Source organism: Cardiocondyla obscurior, linkage group LG16 (genome assembly GCF_019399895.1).
Source record: "Cardiocondyla obscurior isolate alpha-2009 linkage group LG16, Cobs3.1, whole genome shotgun sequence".
Classification (NCBI taxonomy): domain Eukaryota; kingdom Metazoa; phylum Arthropoda; class Insecta; order Hymenoptera; family Formicidae; genus Cardiocondyla; species Cardiocondyla obscurior.
Window position 1 is genome coordinate 2753224 of NC_091879.1, and position 20666 is coordinate 2773889.

The 20666-nt window shown below is 51.0% G+C and overlaps 1 protein-coding gene across 3 annotated transcripts in view; it reads right to left on the bottom strand.

The window, feature by feature from the left end:
• Positions 1-20666, bottom strand: part of Tio (zinc finger domain-containing protein tiptop) — a 133517-nt gene that overhangs the window by 39403 nt on the left and 73448 nt on the right. For 2 of the 3 annotated variants that reach the window (XM_070667943.1, XM_070667944.1), the window contains exon 2: positions 10172-10303. The exons of the other annotated variant lie outside the window; for it this stretch is intronic. In XM_070667943.1, the coding sequence (XP_070524044.1) occupies positions 10172-10238 (67 nt within the window). In that variant the 5' untranslated portion in view covers positions 10239-10303. The remainder of the gene's footprint in view (positions 1-10171; positions 10304-20666) is intronic. 3 annotated transcript variants of the gene reach the window in all.

Sequence of the window (20666 nt, forward strand, 5' to 3'; positions counted from 1 at the left end):
GCGCGACGTGCCCGGCATCGCGCGTTAATTTAGAGAGCCGCGAGAACGCGCGAAGTAGCGCGCTGTCACCCCGAAATTCATCGACGACGTGTCGGCGCGCCTCCCGCGTGACGCACACGCGGAGATATAACTAGTCGCGCGCATACTGCACGTCCTCCTCTCGCGCGACGCGTCCACGTCGGGCTGTCAGGCCGCGCGAAGAGCCGGAGCGGTATAAGAGAGCGGAATGAATCGCTGCCACTCAAGGAGCAGCCGTCGGATGCTGCGGCGGACGGGACTGACAAGGCCGAGCGCCGTGACGTTGAAGACGCGATGCTGATATACGCGTCCACTACTGTGATGCGCGCAACCGGCCGTCAAGCATTCCGCCACTTCCCCCGCGAGAGGAAACCTCGCTCCTCTTCGTTTTTATCTGTGCAAACGAGCGCACCCACTTCCTGGACCGCGACGCGAGAGATGCTGCGCGTTCCCGCGTGACGCATTAAAAGCGGTTTCCAGAAGAGCATTCAAAGAGAACTGAAACGAGCGATCGGTTTCTCGCGGGCGCTAATATTAAAACGCGAGAAATTCGTTTTCCTCGAAACCGCGAATACGATCGCGTCCGACGTTACGTAAAGTCTGGTCGAGTAACCGCGAGATCGAAAATCGTGATCGAGGTATATGCGGAGTTATCAGTAACGCACAGCGGATGAGTCTTGAGATTGGCCTCTATCAACGGTCCGCGTTTGGTGTTATAGGGACGTAATACGAGAATCTTGCTTTCTCTCCGCGGCGAAGAAAACGGCGCGATGACGAAAGTGTCCTCGATAAATTTCCCAATCCTGCGGCGCGCGACGTACGAACAGCAACCTTGCCAAGTCCGTCACGGCACGGCATCGGCTTTTCGAGTGGCAGCGACCGATTCTGCCTGCGCTACTCGCTCGAGCGCTTGCATCGTGTCAGATGAAGCGATGATAAGTGAATGTTCTGTCGATGCGTATGCACATGAGTTGTCGGCACTTACAACCGTGCGCGCTCAACTCTCGGCGAGGAGTAAAAAGTGTTCGGGGTATTATTGAGCGCCCTGTGAAATCATCGGGATATTTCGCTCGATATTGCGCCCGTCATCGCGTTGCGCATCAACGTCTCTCCCTTCCTCTCTCTCTCTTTCGTGAATTCTGCGCTTTTGTACTTTCAATTGCGCAAAGGTGCTCGTTTCGAAATAACGCGAAGAAAAAAAATCATCGGACAATTATTCAGGTCTGTCGCGCTTATCGGAAGCTGCGGTAATTCTGCTGGACCACGCGCGAATTTCTCCGCGAAAAGTAAACGCTCCGCGGCTAACGGCGCCCGGTCGTAAAGCGATCGCGATAATTATCCTGAACCTCACGACGACGCCCTATCGCGCTGCATTGCGCCCACGGGACGCGGAAATCAATCGTGCGCGAAAAGTCGCGCACGTTTCAGCCGATTTTTTTTTTTTATTGCGTCTTTGTAGATCGCGATTTTCCCATCGCGCGTCACGCGCTCGAGCGTGACGACACTTCGCCTCGCCTGCGGTTAATCGTTTCGATGCCTCGTTTCTCCCCCGCGTTATTAACCGCGCGATTCCGCGTTATGCAACTCTACGACGGTGGGCTTCCCTCCGTTGAGATCGACAAGAGCACGCACCGCGATGACGCCCGCTCCGAGTTTCAATTCGCGCGTGGTTGCATAAGTAAGCGCGGACACTCGGCAATGAACTGTCTAGACGCGGCGGGGGGGGTTACTCGCAAATCGCTGGCACATTAATTTCCGCGGAGGACTGATTCCCGATGCGCATATTAAGCAATAGGGAGCGCGTCGCTCACGGACACTGTGCGAATTCGCATTAAACACAAGATCATTATGTTCGGATAAACGGACGATATATCACTGTCGCGCCGGGCTGCAGAGATGACGTTGTTAATCAATCAGCCGCCGCGAGGAAGATCGCGGGCCGATCTAAAGCGATCGCCCGGCATTAAAACGAGGCGAAGACGGCGAAGTCTCCTCGGAGGACGCGCGCGCGGTCTAATTACAAAACGAAAGGCATGCGGGACCAGCCCGCGAAGCAACCCTGAGCGAACCGCCGCGGACTAATATCTCGTTCTTTTGTTACGTCTCGCGGCAATTCGGCGGCGACGAACTTCGTGCTGATTATCCGGAACGGCGAGCGACGTCGGTCGGTCGGATTAAAACGCTCGTTGCCCACCGGAGCTGCGATGAGAATGCAATGCGGGGAGTGTCACCCTCAGGGAGAGATCTCGCTTTATTCCTCGCGCTTCTTCCGAAACTGTGCCGCACCGTTGTGCGTCACTTTGCTTCTCAATCGAAAAAAATGAGAGATCGTGGAGTTAGAATTACCATCGGTAATAAAAGCAGCGATTATAACGTGGTTAAACGATCGAGTTCGACGTTGATAATAAAATCAAATCGATTAAGGGTGAAAAGATCGGGAAAAAAAAAGAAAAAAAAATATTGCGACGGAACTGCCGTGCAAATCTGACGCCGGAATAATGATTCGCACGGCGGATTGCATCGTTTTTGCGCGCGGTACTTCTTGACATATAGTCATGTTATATCATCAGCGACAGCTAACGAGATTCGACTTTCTATGTTATAATCGAAGATGTCACGCGGCGCACGACGAATGTTGCCGCGCGAAAAGAGGATCGTTTTCTTCGGCCGGTAATAATAATAAAAATTCATGCGACACTTTATGACCACCATAAAACACAGAAGGCCAATGAGAAAGGTAGTTGTAGAGAAGGAAAACGGGCACGCACAAATTACACCGAGAGTCAGCCGACCAATCATCATTAATCGTATTATAATGATTATGTAAAACAGTGCAGTAAGTATTGCAATAAAAATCTGGCTACGTAAGAACGGACCTTTCGCATACAAACATAAGTATTTATAAATTACATTCGTAACGAAATAAACATTTTTACTCGGCCGTAAATAAATTTAATAATAAATCAATGATCGAGCATCGTACAATAAAAAAAAAAATTAATGCCGACTCGCTATTATTCAATTATGGATGGCAGACCTCGCTGTACGTTCTGTAAATGTTTTTACTCGCTCTGAATATGCAAAATTTCGCTTATATACGGATATGCATGTTTGCAAATCCCGGTGAAAACCTGCTCGATTATGAAAGCAACGCGGAGAGTCGGTCGGGGTGGAGGCGACCAGTTCCCGCGATAAAGAGGCGATCGCGAAAAGGGTTCGGAAACGGAAGAGCGCCCCCGAAGACGACGAGAGTCGGCCGTTAGCGCGTTTTACGGCGGCATTAAGCTTCTCTTAAACGACGCACGCAAAGTGTTCCCAATCGCCCCTCGCCTCCTCTTGCCGTCTACCACCAAGAATCATCCCGGTCCACCCACCGACCCCGCCGGGAAGCTGTTTCCTGTCGCGCGAAATCGCCTCTTCGCCCAGTCACCTCGCCCACCTCCCCTTACCCCCGGTTTTTAGTGTCTATCTGTCCGCGTGTACAGATTTAAACCGACAATCTCTTCTCGCCTCGGAATGCCGCTGACGGCGAAATGGCCCGCTTTACAGCCGAAAAATTGTTACGTGTTAATCAACGGGGAAGTATAGTGCTTCGCGCGGTAAACTAAACGCGCAGACCTTCGCCGGCCAAACAAACCGACGACTTTCGAGAGCGGAATGATGATTAATGCGCGCGGGATATCTGCGAATCGGAATTCAATCTTCGGCGCGATGCATCAGCGATCGCGGTTTTGAATTGTAAAGTACGGGGGAGGCGAACATGAAGTCCGAGCACGCGACATGATCTATGTATACGGCATACTTAACTCGAATATCTCGCCGCTATAAGATAATAATAGTTCACATACGGAGTGATACCTATCTGTATTTATGTCCGCCTAATAACGACCGCGATCACATGTCGCCGGGAATGAAAAGACCGGATAAGAAAGTGCCCGTTAAACCACGGTGGTAATCGATCGTTTGCAATTTAAACAAAGCAAAACAGTAATTACACGTTTGCACGACGAAATTTCTAATTGCAACAAATTAGAAAATCCATCGGCCGGCGGTTTCCTTTTCAATTTCCGACGTTCTGCTTTCGAAAATCTACAGCTCGCCTTTAATTATGACAGCGTAACTGAGCGCCGCGTGATGACGAGGACAAATCGATAACGCGATGTACCTAAACGCTCGTGTAATATATAAATCTGTTTCGTGTAGACCTTCCGCATCGAATTACCACGTTTCGCTTTCCCGCGAGGTATTATTACACCGATCGATACCGTGTACTTTGCGGATGCAATTGAAAGCCCGGGCCGCACGTGAAAACTTGGCGGGAAAGTCAAGTGACGTAGACGACGGGACGAAGGGGGTGCCCGCTCGCACAAAAGTGGAGAGCACCCCCGCGAGATCAGACATCGCGCCCGCGCGCGCGCGGAAAACATGAGGGTGCCGCGTCGGGGCACGTAAGTCCGTCGTCGGGGTGAGGGTGGCGGCGGACCAGCAAGCTCCCCCGAGTATTGACAGATATTTAAATGAATATTCCTCGGCTGTTCGGGGTCCTCTTTGAAATCAAAGCAGAAGGCACAACGGTTCATTTAGACGTGCGCCGATATCCCCCGCGCCCGGCTGGCTCCCGTGGATACTGAATTTCACCTGTCACGTCGTCCGCGGGTTATCGCCCGGCCGTAGAGACGATACGGGGGCCCGCCTTTCGTTTGTCGCCCGCACGCACTTTTTCCCGCCCCGACCTTATTACGAGCTTGTCGCGACCTGATGATGTTTCCCATTTTCCAATTACTAATCCGACTCGTCTTGATCCCGGCTAATGAAGCGCCTCGCGGAGAGGGATTAATTAATGAATTATTTCGACGTCGCGGTTAGCGTCGAATGCCAGGTGATTAGAATGTATGACGCGCGAGGAGCACGACGTGGATCGGGGAGGGACACATCCGGCTCACTGAATAATGCAGAGTGAAACATTACGATTCGTAGATTCGACGAATTACGGCTTTATCGAAAAAAAAAAAGTTGTACGTATGTTTAGCGAATTTATTGATCGAGATAAAACATTAATGCGGCCGGTGATAAGGCGGCGGTAAAATGTATGCCGGTTGAAACTGGCATTTGTGAAAAATATAAAACGGCGAGGAGTAAAATCACCATCAATGACGCGAAATTAGAATTAATGGGCCCGTAAAGTGAAAGCGCGGCTGCACCACAGTCGCACCACTTGGGTATGCTTACGCTGGGCCCGCAGCTGTCAGGCAGCAAGATTTACATCAACGGAAATATAAATTATCGTACCGGATTGACAGCGATTTCCCGAGGAAACTTTAGACGCGGTTTTATACTAACTAGACTATTACGGAGCGCGCGCGCCATTTATTCTTGTTTCTTCCATATTAAAAGATAAATGTTTAATAATTTTCGGCAACGAATTACGGACGTGCGATATCATACGTGGTACTTTAAGCATCGTTCGTTGCTTCAAATATAATTTAAAATATACACTTACGTGACTCTGTGATGACAAAGACGAATTCCATGTTATTCAGCCGAAAGTCGAGCGCGAAATACGTACATAAGTGACGGAGCTCTAAATATACGTAGCTGAGAAGTCTAGTATCGGTCGTATACTTTTTGTCCGGCGTGTACCGTGTATCTAAATAGATGTCTAAACGTTTTTTGCCGCGTACTTGTTTACTGTTTTGTTCTGACCTTACGCAAAGCTCGCTCGACTGCCGAATTCGCCGGGCGAACCGGTTGTCGCCGCCCGCCGCCCGCGCGTCCTCCACCTTGCGAACTTGGAAAGCGAAGACTGTCGGCCAGATGTAAACACACGCACGTACTCACACCACCGCGGCGGTCGGCGGACCCTGCGACCAGCGGAATCGGCAGTCGAGCGCTCGTGGAACAGGTCAAGACTCGCAACGGACTTAGTACGCGACGAAAAATGTTGAGATATCTAGCTTTTCTAGCTCGTTATTAATTAAACGATTAAAAGCGTTATATTTCTGGCTCAGTGCTAGACAGTCCACGAGATGAACCACGAATTTAGCTAGCTAATTATTAGGTAACGGTGGAAATTAATTTTCACTCGGGAGGATACGCGACTTTAAAACGTAATGTGAAAATTGTGAAAAATATTAAATGGCAGGTAAAACTATTTTTCCCCGAGTGTTGCCGGAGGGTCGCGCATTTTTTTTTTTTTTTTTTTCCCTCTGTCGAAAGCCGCGGGAAAAAAGGCTCGCGTTCCGGTATCTAGCCGATGACTGATAACTCCAATCGGTCGCGACGCGATAGCGTAGGGAAATTTCCGCGCTCGGTAAATGTACCATAATCGAGCGATGAACACCGCCGCGCATTCTTTTTTTCCCCGAGCGACGAGCGCCGGACGAGAGGACATGCGGCAATAAATCCCGGCTCGCGTCGCTAATTTTCACGGCGCCGTGGCGTGCACCTAGCACCTACCTACCTACAAAGCCACGTTCTCGCCGGGCAGGTGCATCTGCATCGTTACCGCTAGAACGTGAAGATACACGGCGCTCGGAACGAGATCAACACCGTTACCGAACCCAACCGATCGTGTGTCCTTGTAGCTTTTATCGGGACGACCGCGATGACACGTTTCGCGCGAAATTTATCGTTCGCGGTCGACGACGGTTGTATCTCCGTGGCTGGCACGAGCACGAACGGTCTTTCCAAGTACCTCCTGATGTATTTCGCTGATTAAGGCACGCTGATTCTCCGCCGCGCGCGTTTTTACGACGCCGGGCCCTCCGCGAAATTATTAACCATTAACCGCGTGCGCACCGGGATGCCGCGCGATCCGCGAGAGAGGCCTCGTAAATTTCGCGGCGCGCCTGTTTCGCTTTGAACGCTCACTCCGCGATACTTATTATTATTCTAAATACGCCGCGTTCGACGTGTTCCTTAAAAGCACCGCTCGAAGAGGAGAAATAATTACAATATCAGATCGAGTCGCGGACGAAAATAAAAAAAAGGAAAAAAAAAAAAACGACCAAAAAGTGCGCGCGGCCGGAATATCGCCGGCCGCAATTCGATCGGAGAAAGTTAAAAGCCGTAACTCTTAAAAACATATACATATATAAAGGTTCTTATAAAAATTATTTCGCAGATACCGTTCCGCTCGACGCGGGAATAAAGAGCCTCGTATCAGGAATTAAATGCCGCCGCGTTGCGTAACATAAGTGCCGCTAGGTCCTTGCGATTATTATCGTTTCTCGAATTTGCGAATTTCAATTAATGCGGCTCGGCGGGACCCCCATTAGGGCCACGATTTATCCCTAATTGCCCGCGGACTTTTGATGGCGTGTAAATACTAACTCCGTCTCGTCTCCCCTGCCTTCCCCCAATTGCTAGGGACAACGTTATTTTCGTTAAGCGAAAAACCCACGGCGGGCATTCCCTTTCAAGATCGACCTGCGCGCGGCAAAGGGAGGGAATCCCTTTACAAAGTTCGCCCGCGGAGAATTTCTTCGTGAGCCGCATTTACAAAGAGTCCAACCACGAGGTACATTAGTTGAGATTATATCCGGCAAAGGAAGTCGACCAACTTTCGAAAGACACTGTTGCAACTAAATCTCTTCGAATCTGGCGACGTCGGGAGACGTCGAACTTTTGCGGAGCCGGCAACAAATACCCCAAACGCAGCGCGGTGATCGTAAAGCGAAAAGTATGCACCGCCGAACGTAGACGCGTGTCCTGTAGACATCTATCTCGCATAAAAATCTCGTAGAACGAGAGCGACCGAGTCTGTTCGCGGGGGCTCCGTAAGTCTTTTTAAAACAAACGAAAAAAAAGGTCTCCTCGCCGACGAGGGCGTCTCGTATCGCGTCGCGCGAGTATATTTCGAGTGCAGATAGACGCGGGATTTATTTATCGCGTCGTATTATAAGCAATTAATTGGCTGACGTGGAAGAACGACGTGGGAAAGCCTCGGTAATGGATTTGGAACGAGCAAGCGTTCCCGTCATTGTGCACTTAAATGCACGAATGTTGCGCAAGTAACAATGGTCGCCTGGAAGTATTAACTCTGCGCGTATAAAAATAAAATAAATACGTTGAAATACATATTTTAACGAGAGACATATAGGATTACGTTTCACCGCGACCTTTTAAACATTTGATGTATGCCGAACGGCCGTTCCGTTAGGAATTCAACTCGAGGTTTTTTTAACGCGGATTTCCGGCCGCCGACCTGCGAGCCGAGAAATCGGGGCTGATTACGCGTTTCAGATAGATCGAGAAAAGCCTGTCCGGTTGTCGCTTTGCGGCTCCATTTCGAGGCGACGTAATGAGTTACGGCGTCACGTTGAATTTGCAAGCGAGACGAGTCGACCAGTTACTCGGCACGAATTGTCCCCTCGCCCCAGCCGGTTGCACAATATCGCTTTCGATTTATCGTCCGATTTATTAGTTTCTCCTGTCCCGCTAATTACTTTCTCATCGCGGGAATTCTGGCGCTGCAAAATCGATGGCTTTCGCGCGCGAGCCGCGTCTCGGAGATCTGCAAGTGAAAAGAGCCCAACCAGTTGCTCTGTTTGCCCTGCTCTTCAACTCGCATAACTGCTTCTGTCGATCTCTTTTCTCGATTTGTACTCCCCCGCCCGATCGATCGCGCGTCGTTGCGTCACGTAATCAACCGTATTGATCGCGTAAAAAAAATTTCTACAGGAATTACGAATGCTGGAGGCAAGTAAAAATCTTATAAAATATAATAAACGTATCAGGACTCCTCATCTCTTTAATTATTTTTATATCGCGAAAGTACAGAGGTGGGAAGTGTAATATTTTCCGTTATAGGCTCGCACGAGATTAATACAAACAGAAGAGCGGCGGGATACGTTTGCAGATATCTATCGTGCGATCGGTTGTAACAGCTGCACCGGTACCCCTTTTTCTTTAGACGTTTTATAATCGCTCAACGCAGATCTGCGGTATCGGGACGATGCGAAACGAGGAGATACAAGATCGCGAAAGTCACGTGTCCGTGCAATCGTCCGGCGGAATCGACGAGAAGGTGCGAATCGTTGTCTCTTAACGGCGGCGGTTGATTAATCACGAATGCAAATTCGAGAATCGCGCGCGGGCAAATTTACCATCGACAGCGTCCATAACGGAATATAATGACCGGCGCGCGACGAGATGGTCGTTTCGCGCAATGCGAACGCGAGTTGAAAGCCGTGTAAACAATTTGAGGCCGGCGCGCCGCGTATCACCGCGCTGCCAATTTTTATGTCTTATTTTCAACGTAATCGACATTAATTAATCAACGTGCCTGCCGGTCCGGGAATGCAGAAGTGAATACCGCGCGTCGTTTCCAAGAAAAGCGGGCACTGACGCGGCGACATAAATCGAGAGGAAAATGAGAGACAGAAGTCGTGATTTACCGTGCTCCTTCAAGGTAATAGATCGAACGTTACTTAAGAACATCATAATCGTGAAGGATAGTCCGGCCGAAGGACATACGAGCAAGCCGCGGTCGATATCTGTTCGCCCAGAATGTCGTTTGTAACGCTTGCCCGCGCGCTTATCGATCTACGCCGATCGCCTTTGCTGTTATTCGTTTACCGCCGCCGTAAATGTCCGATTTACGACTAGGCCGGACCGGTCCCGTCGACGATAATCGGTTAATGAGTCGTCACGCATACACGTTTTCCTAGTTACTTTACGCGTTGGACGAACTCGTCCACAATTTTTTGAGCTATTCATAAAAGCAGATATGCAATCGGCCCTACACTTTGCGGACAAAGTACGCAGACATGATTTAAATGCACGTATCACTCCGAGCACCTAAGACTACATTGCACAGAAAAATAAAATAGAAGTAAAAAAAAAAATATTCAAATTAATACAAAAATTAATATATTCTACAAATTGTGCAATAGTACAATTTTGCGGTAAAAAATAAATAAAAAAAAAAAAAGAAGCAGCGAGTCGTCCGGTATCTCAGAGCAGAGGCCGCGGCATCGGTTAATCGCCGATCGATCTCGCTTCTTTCCCGCGCGAACGGAATACCGCTACGCGGCACGCGAGGAGAAGCGGTATCTCGCCGAGACGTGAGAAGTACGGGATGCAAAATAAAGAATAAAATGTTACGTGCGTGCGTGCGTGCGTGCGTGAGATGTTACATATGGATATTTACCGGTAAGGTTATCACCGCGCTGCTGCGGCCATCGGAAAGAAGGCCTGGGCTGCTGCTTGCTGCGCATATCTCCCGTCCGGTGCGGCGGCTCCGAGCCGCTCGCTTTTCAAACGATCGGAGACCACTACTTACCTGAAAGAGAAACAAGATAAAATAGTCAAAATCTCGCGTCTGAGTGAGCAACGATTTAAATCTCGGCAAACAAAACGAATCGGATATCAATTTACGACTTAACATTAACGTAAACTGTCACCTAAATTTGGAGAAATTTTCCGGGCGTTCTTTGTCGACGCACAATGTATGTGCAACTTCAAAATTTGAGAGAAAAAGGTGAAAGAGGAAAACCATGTGACCGAGGACTCAAAACAATGCCGGGCTAGGTAGACGGGTCATAAGTCAATCTACTCCGCCACGTCCGTTACCCGAGACATCTTGTGTGACGCACCGAAATGTTACGCAGCCAGATTTACACGGTCCCAACAATGTACAAAATCGATAAATCTTACGTATTTCAATACCGTCGTCTGTCCGCTCCCGGGCTGTCGTAAAAATGCCATTTCCCGTCAGTTAATGCCAGTCCGAGGCGTCGTCCATAAATTCACCGTTCGCCATTGTGACTTACTTTACATTTCCTTAATTGTGTCACGGCCATATATCTATATATTAAGTATTTTAAAGGGCCAAAATTACACACGATCTCCAGCCCGAAATGTATCTTCTCAAAACCAGCCGCTTTCCCGGCGATTATTATTAAAGGATCTATCGGTGCTTTAACATTATAACCATCATTCTTCTTAGTTTAACTTCTGGGATACGTGGCGGGAGGGGGAGAAAAAAAAAACCCCATGCAACTTTCGAGACAGCTGATATTGAATGAGTGATATATCGCCCGGGCAAACGTTGATAGCTCCCTAAGAAAATCCACGCTTTTTCAGGCGGTGAGTTTCCCAATCGACGCGACGCTCTCGTGACGTCTCCGAGAGGTGGCGAGAGGCCCACCCTTGCTCTCTCGACCGTAGGTTTTTACGAAGGGTGCCAAACCTAGAATCGCATCCCGCGTCGCAACCCGCCCCCTCTTCCGCCACCCTTAACCACCCAGTACCAACCATCGTAACCAGCCGTATATCTTTCCGGCGTACGCCCTCGAAAGCGGCCGCCTTTGTTTCAGATATTTATGAGGCGTTTTAATTCGCACGCCGCGTCACCCAGCCGACCGGGGGGGAGGGAGGGTGCGAGGGGGGTATTGCCGAACGGGGACCGAGAAAAAGGGAGCGAAGAGGGGGGAGGGGGAGGTAAACGCGGGGTTTCTGCACGGCGTGACGGAGCGGGGCGCGAAGGCATAATAGGCATAAGGGTGCCCCGATAAAACGCCAACTCCCCGTCCCTCCGTTCGCCCCTCCGGCCTGCCTTCCCTTTTCCAGACGTAGGCCATAAGCGCAAACAAACTCTCGCTCGTATATCTCGCCTCAATGGTTTCTACGTCGGTGCGCCAGAACCGTACTGTATCGCGCCAACGTCGCCCTGACTCACTTTTCTCTTCTCTTCTTCCCTCCCCCCGCCCTTTCGCGAGCCTGCACTTCGTCTGAAAACCCTTGCCGCCCGCACTCGACTTCTCGCTCGAGCCAGGAAAATTTCTTAACCCATATTCCGCCGGTGTATCGCCGGTGTACGCCGATTTATCGCGGTAACCTTTGAACGGCAAAATGCAAATCGAGATACTTGCCTCTCGGTTTCGGCAGTGTTACGTTAAAGAGCTCCCGACTCGATTACGAGGCCGATCTGTTTCAAAGAACGTTGCTGAATGACATCTTTCTCGCGCGATTAGATTGATGACTTATTTGACGACGGAAAAAAATTTCTTCGTTGAATAGTTTTATTTTTTTTATAAATATATCCTAATCATGAAGCTTCGTTTAGAATAAATATATCAATGGCTAAATATACTAACAGCTACGAGATTCTAGCGTTATCTCGAGACAGGACAGAGCGGTGGATCGGTTTTAACATTTTTTCCGTCGCGCCAGAGCGATCGGCTCAAGCCGCAATCGCCGGCACGATCGCGTTAATGACTCCCAACTAAGTGCACGTTTTTTAGAAACGCACCACATTCGTCTCCCTGATCCACGATCCCGGCCTGCTACGTCCCTTTACAACAACACCGACGTCTCCGTCCACCTTCCACGGTCTTCCACCAGCAACCACTTCTGCCTCAACCCCCTTCCCGCCCCCTCTCGCGCCACGACACGCTGGAGAGGCAGCCGCACTCCTGCTCATGCTCTTCTTTACGTGCAGGCGAGTTTAACAGTAACAGTACGTCACCCTGTCACTCTTTCCCTCCCTTTTCCTCCCTCAATCTCGCTATCGCCATCTCTCTCTCTCTCTCTCTCTCTCTTTTCGCGCGGCGTCTCGCCCCGTCTCCTTTTCCCGGGGCCGTTCTTTCTCGCTCGCGCTCTCCTTAACAGCCTTCACTCTCTAAAAGCCTGGGTGTGATCTATGGCGGGACGTTGCGTCACTCGGGGAACAGATGCAGGGCTCGTATATTACTCGGCCATATCTACGAGCAAGACGTGGCGAGGCAGGGAAGGGGACAGACCGAGAGCGGGGCGAGGGGGGGAAACGGAGAGGGCGAACCTTGCCGCCACGGTCAAAAGAATGGCGAACGTCACAAATCACTCGGCTTTTGTGTGACACCCAACCCTCGCTCGGGAATCTCTCTCCTTTTTTTTTTTTCTTCCCGGGGTAAAGAAAATTTACTTGTTGACGAAGAGATTCCCGCTAAATGTCAGCGCGAAGGGGATTGTTCTAAAAATTGGTTTTTTCGTCGCCGTGGAATTTTCAACCTTGCTCGACGAGTGACGCCCCGCCGGGCGCGGGCAAGTTTAATCTCTCGCGGTGAAAAGTCTATTCGGACCCCGACGTCGCTTTAATTGCGTCAAAACTAACGTCGGATTGAAGTTCTCGCGCCGCGGCGAAGACGCGAACATTTTTCGCGGGGCGGATTACGCCGCCCTGTCTCGTCAAACGTCAACTCGCGTCCTTCAAAGTTCGCAAGTCGCATTACTTACGTTAATACCGCAGCGGCGTTCTGAAAACGGTACCGTAATTATTAATAACAACGAATTATCGAGCTGCCGAAACGGCCGGAAGAGCGAGGGTGATGGCGCCGGTTTCCGGCTGACAGACAACCGCGTGCGCCCGTTTTAACGCGACCTGATAAGACGCCGGGGCCATCGTATCTGGTAGACGCGATCGGAGGCCTGTCGCGACTAATTAGGCCGCCCTCGATGCGTATCGCGAAGTAAGTCCCCGCTTTTCGCGGACAACGAGGCGGAAATGAACGGCACGCGGATTCCACTTGCTTCGCCTCACGTGCGAGAGAGCGTCGCCGTGTACGTGCGCTCGTGGAAACACTAGCCAGCTGTCTGCGTTACGAGGGTGGAGAAATGGGGGGAGGGTCGGGGAAGGGGGCTCGGGAGAAAGAGAAAGACGGGGGAGAGACGGGCCGAGTACGCGCGCGTCGGTGGAGTAGACGCTTCCAGAATCTCATAAATCAGGTCAGGGTTGGCGACGGGGGGGCGGCCGCCGCGGTGGTTGCAGCAAGGAGGAAGCGAGGTGGCTACGATGCGGGAGGGTTGTTAGGTAAAGGTCGACGCACAACGGCCCCGTGCCGACTTGCGCGCGCACGCTCGTAAAATACGCTTGGCGCCAATTCCATTCAACGGCATGGATTCGTATGACGCGGGGAGGAAGAGAGAAACCTTCGGCGGGTCCCTTTCCGAGAAAGCGCTCTCGTCTCTCGCGTTTAACGCGGAGGAACGATGCAGATAGGCACGCGGATAGGCGCGAAAATTAGACCGCACGAAGCTGCTGCGGGCAGCCGGCGTGGTTTATTACAAGCAGACGTCATTGCGGGATAAATCGCGACGTAAGACGATGCGACGTTCGAATGCGCATCGGGAATTGGCAAGCGCAGAAATTGGCGAAGGCACGGAGGGTAATCGACGACCGTCGACGCCGCGTGGAGTGCTTTATTGCGGACTCGTCGAGGATAAATTGAAGGCCGGCCCGTAAACAGTTTAACAAAAGACCGGAATTTGTCAGGAATATCTGCCGCGCTTACTTATCGCCGTCGCGCATCTGCGTAATACACGCGACTCCCGAAAACGCAAAAAGAACCCGCGCGACGATCGATACACGTGCGAGACCCCGACGAGGCAGCATGCAAAGAGAGGAGGGAAAACAGCGACGTCGGAGGCGATTCGGAGGGACCCCAGATGGAATCAGTGCAGTTCGGAATATTGGAAAACGTCGGTCCGCGCGCGAGGAGCTGAAGGAGAGAAAGCCCGGAAGACGGCGGAGCTACTATTTATGACGCGTACGTGAATTCGGAGAGCATCGGCGTTCGCGTCACGCCGCTCTCGCCGCGGAAAAATAACAACGCTGCGAAAAGAGACGTGAACTGCCGGTCCGAGGCAGTTCGCAGGACGAACGCCCGCGATCCGAACTTCCACGGCTAACGACGATAATAAAGCGAGAGTGTGCCTTAATGGGCGGCGATAATCAGTCGCTGCTAATCGAAGCCGCCCTTCGAGATCTCCCGCGGCCCTCCGAGTCGTAAAATTTGATCGCTCGCGCTCACAGAAAACGCGATGGAAGAGAACGATCTCTCGGAATTCAAAAATATTCATAACTAAAAATTTAATAAAAATAAAAAAGTATTCTTTCTTTGCGATGTAGAATTAAAAAAAAAAATTTAAGGATATTCGAAAACACTTCTGATAATTTTAGTGCTGATACTCATGCTTCATCGAGTCCCCGTTGCACCTCCGTTATTTTTACCGAAACCTCGGTCTTGAATTTCTTTCGAGAATGAAAAATGCAAGGCATGCGACGCGAGTCGTCTCCGATAAACATCGAAAATGAAAGCGGGAGGGTGGAGTAAGGCCCGAAATAGCGGAACGCGACCGCGACGTTCTCGCGAGCTATCGGGCGTTAAGCGTTTCAAAAAAAATTACAAAGGAGGAATCCACAGTTTCGAATGCGTCGCAATCTCGGTAGCGCCGTCGCGTTAAGGGCGTCCGACAGTTTAGAGACGCGAGGGGAGAGGGTCCAGCGCAGCATCGGATTGATTCATTGGTCGCGCGTGCCTGGTTTCAATCCACCAGAATAGAAACCGCTTCCTCAGTACGACAGACCCGCGGCTAATCCATCCGGCGTCTTTATTGCCGGCCGACATTTATAAAACGTCGAGTAGAGACGGAGACTCTCCGCGATCGCATCCATTCGTCACCGATCATAAATCGTCAGGTCTTCCTCTCGCTCTCTTTTTCTTCCGCGGTCGGTTACGACTGTTCCTCCTTCGCTCCATCGCGAAAACCGACGCGCCGTCGTCGTCGTCTCTCATCGCGACGACGAGCGACGACGCCGCGCCCGGATGCGCAAAACGAAGTATCAGACGTCGCCATCTCGGCTCGTCTTTTAGCTTGACGAGAGAAAGCTGACGGTACACGCGGACGACAGCCTCGGGGCGGCGTCGACGAGGCATTCGCATCTACGGTACCCCGTCACCGACGAGGCAGTTTAACCGCGCGACAAACGCGGCTATCGTCGCGGGCCAGACACGATTTGATTTTCGAAGACAAGAGCAATTGTATCACGATGAATTGGCCCGATACGGCGGCCGGCATCGCCGTAGATTTGGCCCGCGGATTTCTGGCGGATCGAATTTCAAGTGCCACTTAGGTTCTCGGAGCAATAGAATAGGTGATATGTGGGCGCATTCCTTTTCGTGAAATTTAGCACGATTCGCAAAAAGGCCTCGCGCCGAATCCGGCGCGAGAATTTATGCCGGCTCGTGTTACGGACAAAGAGAGCCAGGGACGCCGACCGCGTGAAACATTGACAGAACTACAAAAGCGGAATTGACGATCAGCCACATGTCACCCGGTGAAGTGCGACTCGAGTTAATAATATATACGCATTTACCGAGCAACTATTCCGCATATCTAATTGGAATATATTTAATTTTATATACATATAAATATACATTTTTTTTTTTTTTTTTAAGAGAAAATATAAAAAGCAAACGAATTAATCATTCGAAAACGAGGGGACGCTGGTAATTACATTCGCGCGAGTAGTTTATTCGGCTGGCGGATATTCCGAGTCGAGACGAAGCAGGAGGTCGGGGGGATGGGGGACGAAGCAGTAACCGGGCCAGATAGGTCCGGTGTTTCCCCCAGCGAAGGTGTAGCGAAGATAAGGCGCTCGTTGCGTTGAAGCGTCCCTAGGTAGCCGTCCCGAAGCGTCGCGACCGAAAGCGCCCCTGCCTCCTCATCCCGCAGTCCCGCGTAACGACCGTCGACGGTGCCAATCCTAGAGCACCCCCCGGTAATATCGCGCTCGCACCCCTCTCCCCCTCCCCCCTCCCGTCGTCGTTATCCCGACTTCTCGGTGTCTACGGTCGAAACTGCGACGAACGCACGCACACGCTCGCGTGAAAGGTTGCGTCAGACGATCGGGGATCTTCAGGGCGCAGAGGGTTTTTGCAGAAAGAAAGAAACAGGAGGAACATTGTGCGTGTACGAGAAAGGTACAGAGAGACTTGAAGGAAGAAAGCCCCTTTAATACTGGCGCCGATAGCCGAGTGTTTCGAGTAATTGGGAGGTAAAACAGCCCTCCGACATGCACCGGGGATACCTTCCACCTCCGGCGGCGGCCATCTCTTGCCTCGTATCCCTCACGCCGGCAGTCGTGAAGGAGGCCTCCTTCACTTCCCGGGTTTTCCCGGCTCGAAAATAGTCTCTGAGAAGAGAGGAAGGAAGAGAATCACGGTATCATCCCGTGAGAAGACGAGAGCGCTAATTAAAGAAGCCGAATCCACCTTTTCGAGGATCCCTGCCGTGCCGCGGATCGAGTGCCCGAAAGATCCTTTCACGATTTCGAGAGTAAGCTACGTATCTTCTTCTTGGGTCAAGGAGCTCCTACGGGGTAAGAGCCGCCGAGGGTTAAGACCATTATCGTCCTTCTTCTCCTCTCAAAAGTCAAGCGCTTCTCGAGGCGGGCGAGGGTCGCGGGTAACGAGTAGCCATCTTCGTCCATCACACATATAAGTCAAACTAAAATTTCTACTTGCGACGAAGAAAAATAAAAGTACATTGCGCAATTTCGTATCTCTCGCCCGTTACTTTTAATTGCCAACAGCAGAAATGACATTAAAAAAAAAAATCTTTTTTTTTATTAAAGCCTTAGGCGCCGATAAATTAAAAAGAAAATATTATTCGTGTAAAAAATAAATACAGATCTTGCATATATTTTTTAAATTTTAATAAAAGAGACGCTGCGTTCCCAGACAAAGTGGCGGCGCGCGTAAAATTTCAGCAGCAGGTCCCCCCCCGTAATAATTAGCTCCGAAATTACGTATGCCGGTTCGCGTATAATCTATGATCCCACGATCGTTACTTCGAAGCAGAATCAGCCGAAAGTGCTGCTAATAACACGTGCGAGTAGGTTCCACCTTGTGGTCACTGATCAGAGCGATACCTAATCGTCGCGCGTAGAGCCGACGAGGCGGCGGAGGGGGAGAAGACGGAGGGCGAGAGCGAGGGGAAGGCCGAGATGCCCGGCGCGTCCTGGTGATTGCAGAGTCTCGTGGTACGTCCTAATCGCCGTAGATGGGCTTGGATAGGCCGCCTTCGACCTTATTATTACCGGTTGGCTCGATTCTGTGCGCGTGTCCCATTACGTGGACGATTATTTGACTGGTTGGTTGTGGCCGCGACGGAGCCTCCCGACGAGATCGGTCGAGGCGAAGAAATCGAGATGGAAGGAATCGGAAAGCGAGGGATAACCGGTGGGGGGGAAGGGTGAGACGGATGGCCGGCGAGAAGGGGCAATTGGGACGAGAAAACGGAGAGCGAGAGGTTGAGAAGAGAAAGAGGAAAAGGAAGAGGGCGAGAGCGATGGGTAGCAGAAGGAGAGAAGGACAGAGAAGAGCAAGGTAAGTAGGTATAAAGGAGCGTAACTGGACGTGAGTTCAATACGTGGCCCTCGAGCACAGCTGTCACTGACATCGCCGCAATTCGAAACTGACCGCGACAGCTAACCTCGGTGCTGCCGAACCACAACGGCGGAAACTTATACCGGCCTTCCGATTGATCCGTCCAGGCCACTCACCATACGCCGAAGGGGATGGATTAGTCGGCCAGCGGCCGATCTACCCTGTCGGGGATCGCGCCGGAATCTTCCCCCAGAGTACCTTGCGCAGGCCTCCTGGAACGAGTGCCAGTGACGTCCGGGGTGCTTTAAAGTGGACAGATAGCCGCTTAATGAAGGGTCGCGCGCGGAGATGAGCGGCGCGAAATATCGGGAATCGAAAATGTCAAGGTTCTCTTAACCAGAAGTTGACGTAGATGAGGGAGCGCTCTTTTTCTCGAAATAAAAACGCGGCGCGCCGCGATCAGGCTTCTTTCGGGAAGAAAGTCCACTCGAATATCGCCGTATCGCGCGGAATATCACGACAGTCAGTTTGATGTTCTCGCGCTGGCGTCAGGTAGATATTGGCAGGTAGAATCTCGCAAGAACGGTGGATAATAAAAACGGATCCTTCCGAAATGCCTGGGAATTAGGAATCATAATGTCGGCGCGGCCAGAGGGGCCTTAATGGGTGAACGCCAAATAAGAGGATTCGGAAATGGCGCAGTCATCGTAGTCTCGTACCGGGGGAAAAGTTGAAATCGCGGTAGGTAGTCCGTCTTTAGGCGAGCCCGGGGTAGCTTGGGTAATAAGAACGAGCGCGATAATAGCGAGGCAGAGCGGCGACGAGCCGAGAAGGAGACCCGAGAAAGAAAGAAGCGAGAAGGGGGGAAACGAGCGGAGGTATCCGGTCAATCCTTCGTGAGGAGAGCGAAGAGGTGATGGATGGAACGTCAGTCATGGTGCAGCCATCAATCTCCCGTACCTATACCTTTATTATTTATTATTCCTGCCGTTGCGGATACTCCTTCTCGGGCGCTCTCTTTCTCTCCCTCTCGCGCATCGGCGGGTCTAAAGGCCAGTGACGAAGCAACGTTTCAGGTATAAGGTACACATGCGTCGCTATGCGCAAACTTCATTTCTCGAGACGATCGGATCAACGCCGGCGAAGATTTGTCAGGAATTATTCGACGCGACAGAGCGACTCCAGCCGGCGCGTACGCTTGCAAACGAAAAATACGTTCACAAAATAATAAAACGTCGAAAAAGAATTTTTTTTTTTCTTAAGCGTCGAATATATTTGTGGCGAAAGCGCAAAAATTACGCAGACGTAGTGTCCATTCTAGCTTTCTTCAACGTCTTTCTGAACGATTTATTTTCCGAGGGAAGAAAAGAAATCGAGGCATCGTAGTCGAACCGAGTTTTTGGCTAAACTTTTCGAAGGAGGTTATTTATAGTTCTTCATTTTCGAAACGATATACGACAAAAGGAGACGGTGGTAGATGCATAGTGCCGCCCCTATCGGCCCTTCACAAATACAACCACGCAAACAGGCATCCGTATGACTGCGCGAACCTTGCGATCGCCCCTGCTGCGTCACGGAACAAATGCACGTTCGGCCAATCATCGTCGTATCCACGATGACGATGACGACGTGGAGGATGACTCTCTGCAGCTGTCAATCCCGCAGAAAGCGCGGGGACGTCAAGACCTTGGCTGGTCACTGAGCCGTCAGGGCGAGACTCTCTTCAGGATGGAAATCACGTTCATAAATCAAGGAACTTTTACTTCGTCAAAGACAACGAGCTCGCGTCGCGATGACGATCTTCTTTGAGGCAGCAGCGGATCGTCATTTATCTGCGCGGCAGATCGCAGCTTGTAATTTGCAGGTGCTCCCTGCCCGTCTATGCAATAATTTACGTACGCACCGAGTTGAGTAACAAATGACGAGTAAATAATAAAAGAAGCGTTAAACGCTCCGATATCTCGTAAGTGAAGTCCCGTCAGAACGAAATAAATATAAAATAAACCGTCAGTTGCGCAATCCCCGCTTTCCAAAATGCATCGGATAATCATTAACATCTCGACAATTAAGATGATTATTTGCCGACGTCGTCCGCCGCGCAGTAACGCACCGTCCAGATTTTCCCGTCTATTCACGCCGGCGTGTGTTAGTAGCTTGTGTTGGCCACCGCGTTATTGTCAACGAATAATATGTGGTACACGGTAAAGGTGAGAAGCACGCGCACTCGTAATTATGCGTAAGTGCATTCGCGGCACGCTCGTTTACCGTTAAATCGCATTTACAGCTGTCCGCCTCGCGCGCACAGTTTGCGCAACCGTCTATTCAAGCATAATAGCGGATTCTCTTACGAGTGGGCAGCTCGAAAGGCCCTCGGGGGGCTTTTTTTTCCGGCGACATTTTACGTTTCGACACGCGGGCGGCCGCTCGACAGCTTCCGTCGATAGGCCGTTGACTGCGACTCGGTTCCGAGCGCCGAGGTATCTCGACGAGGTCGGG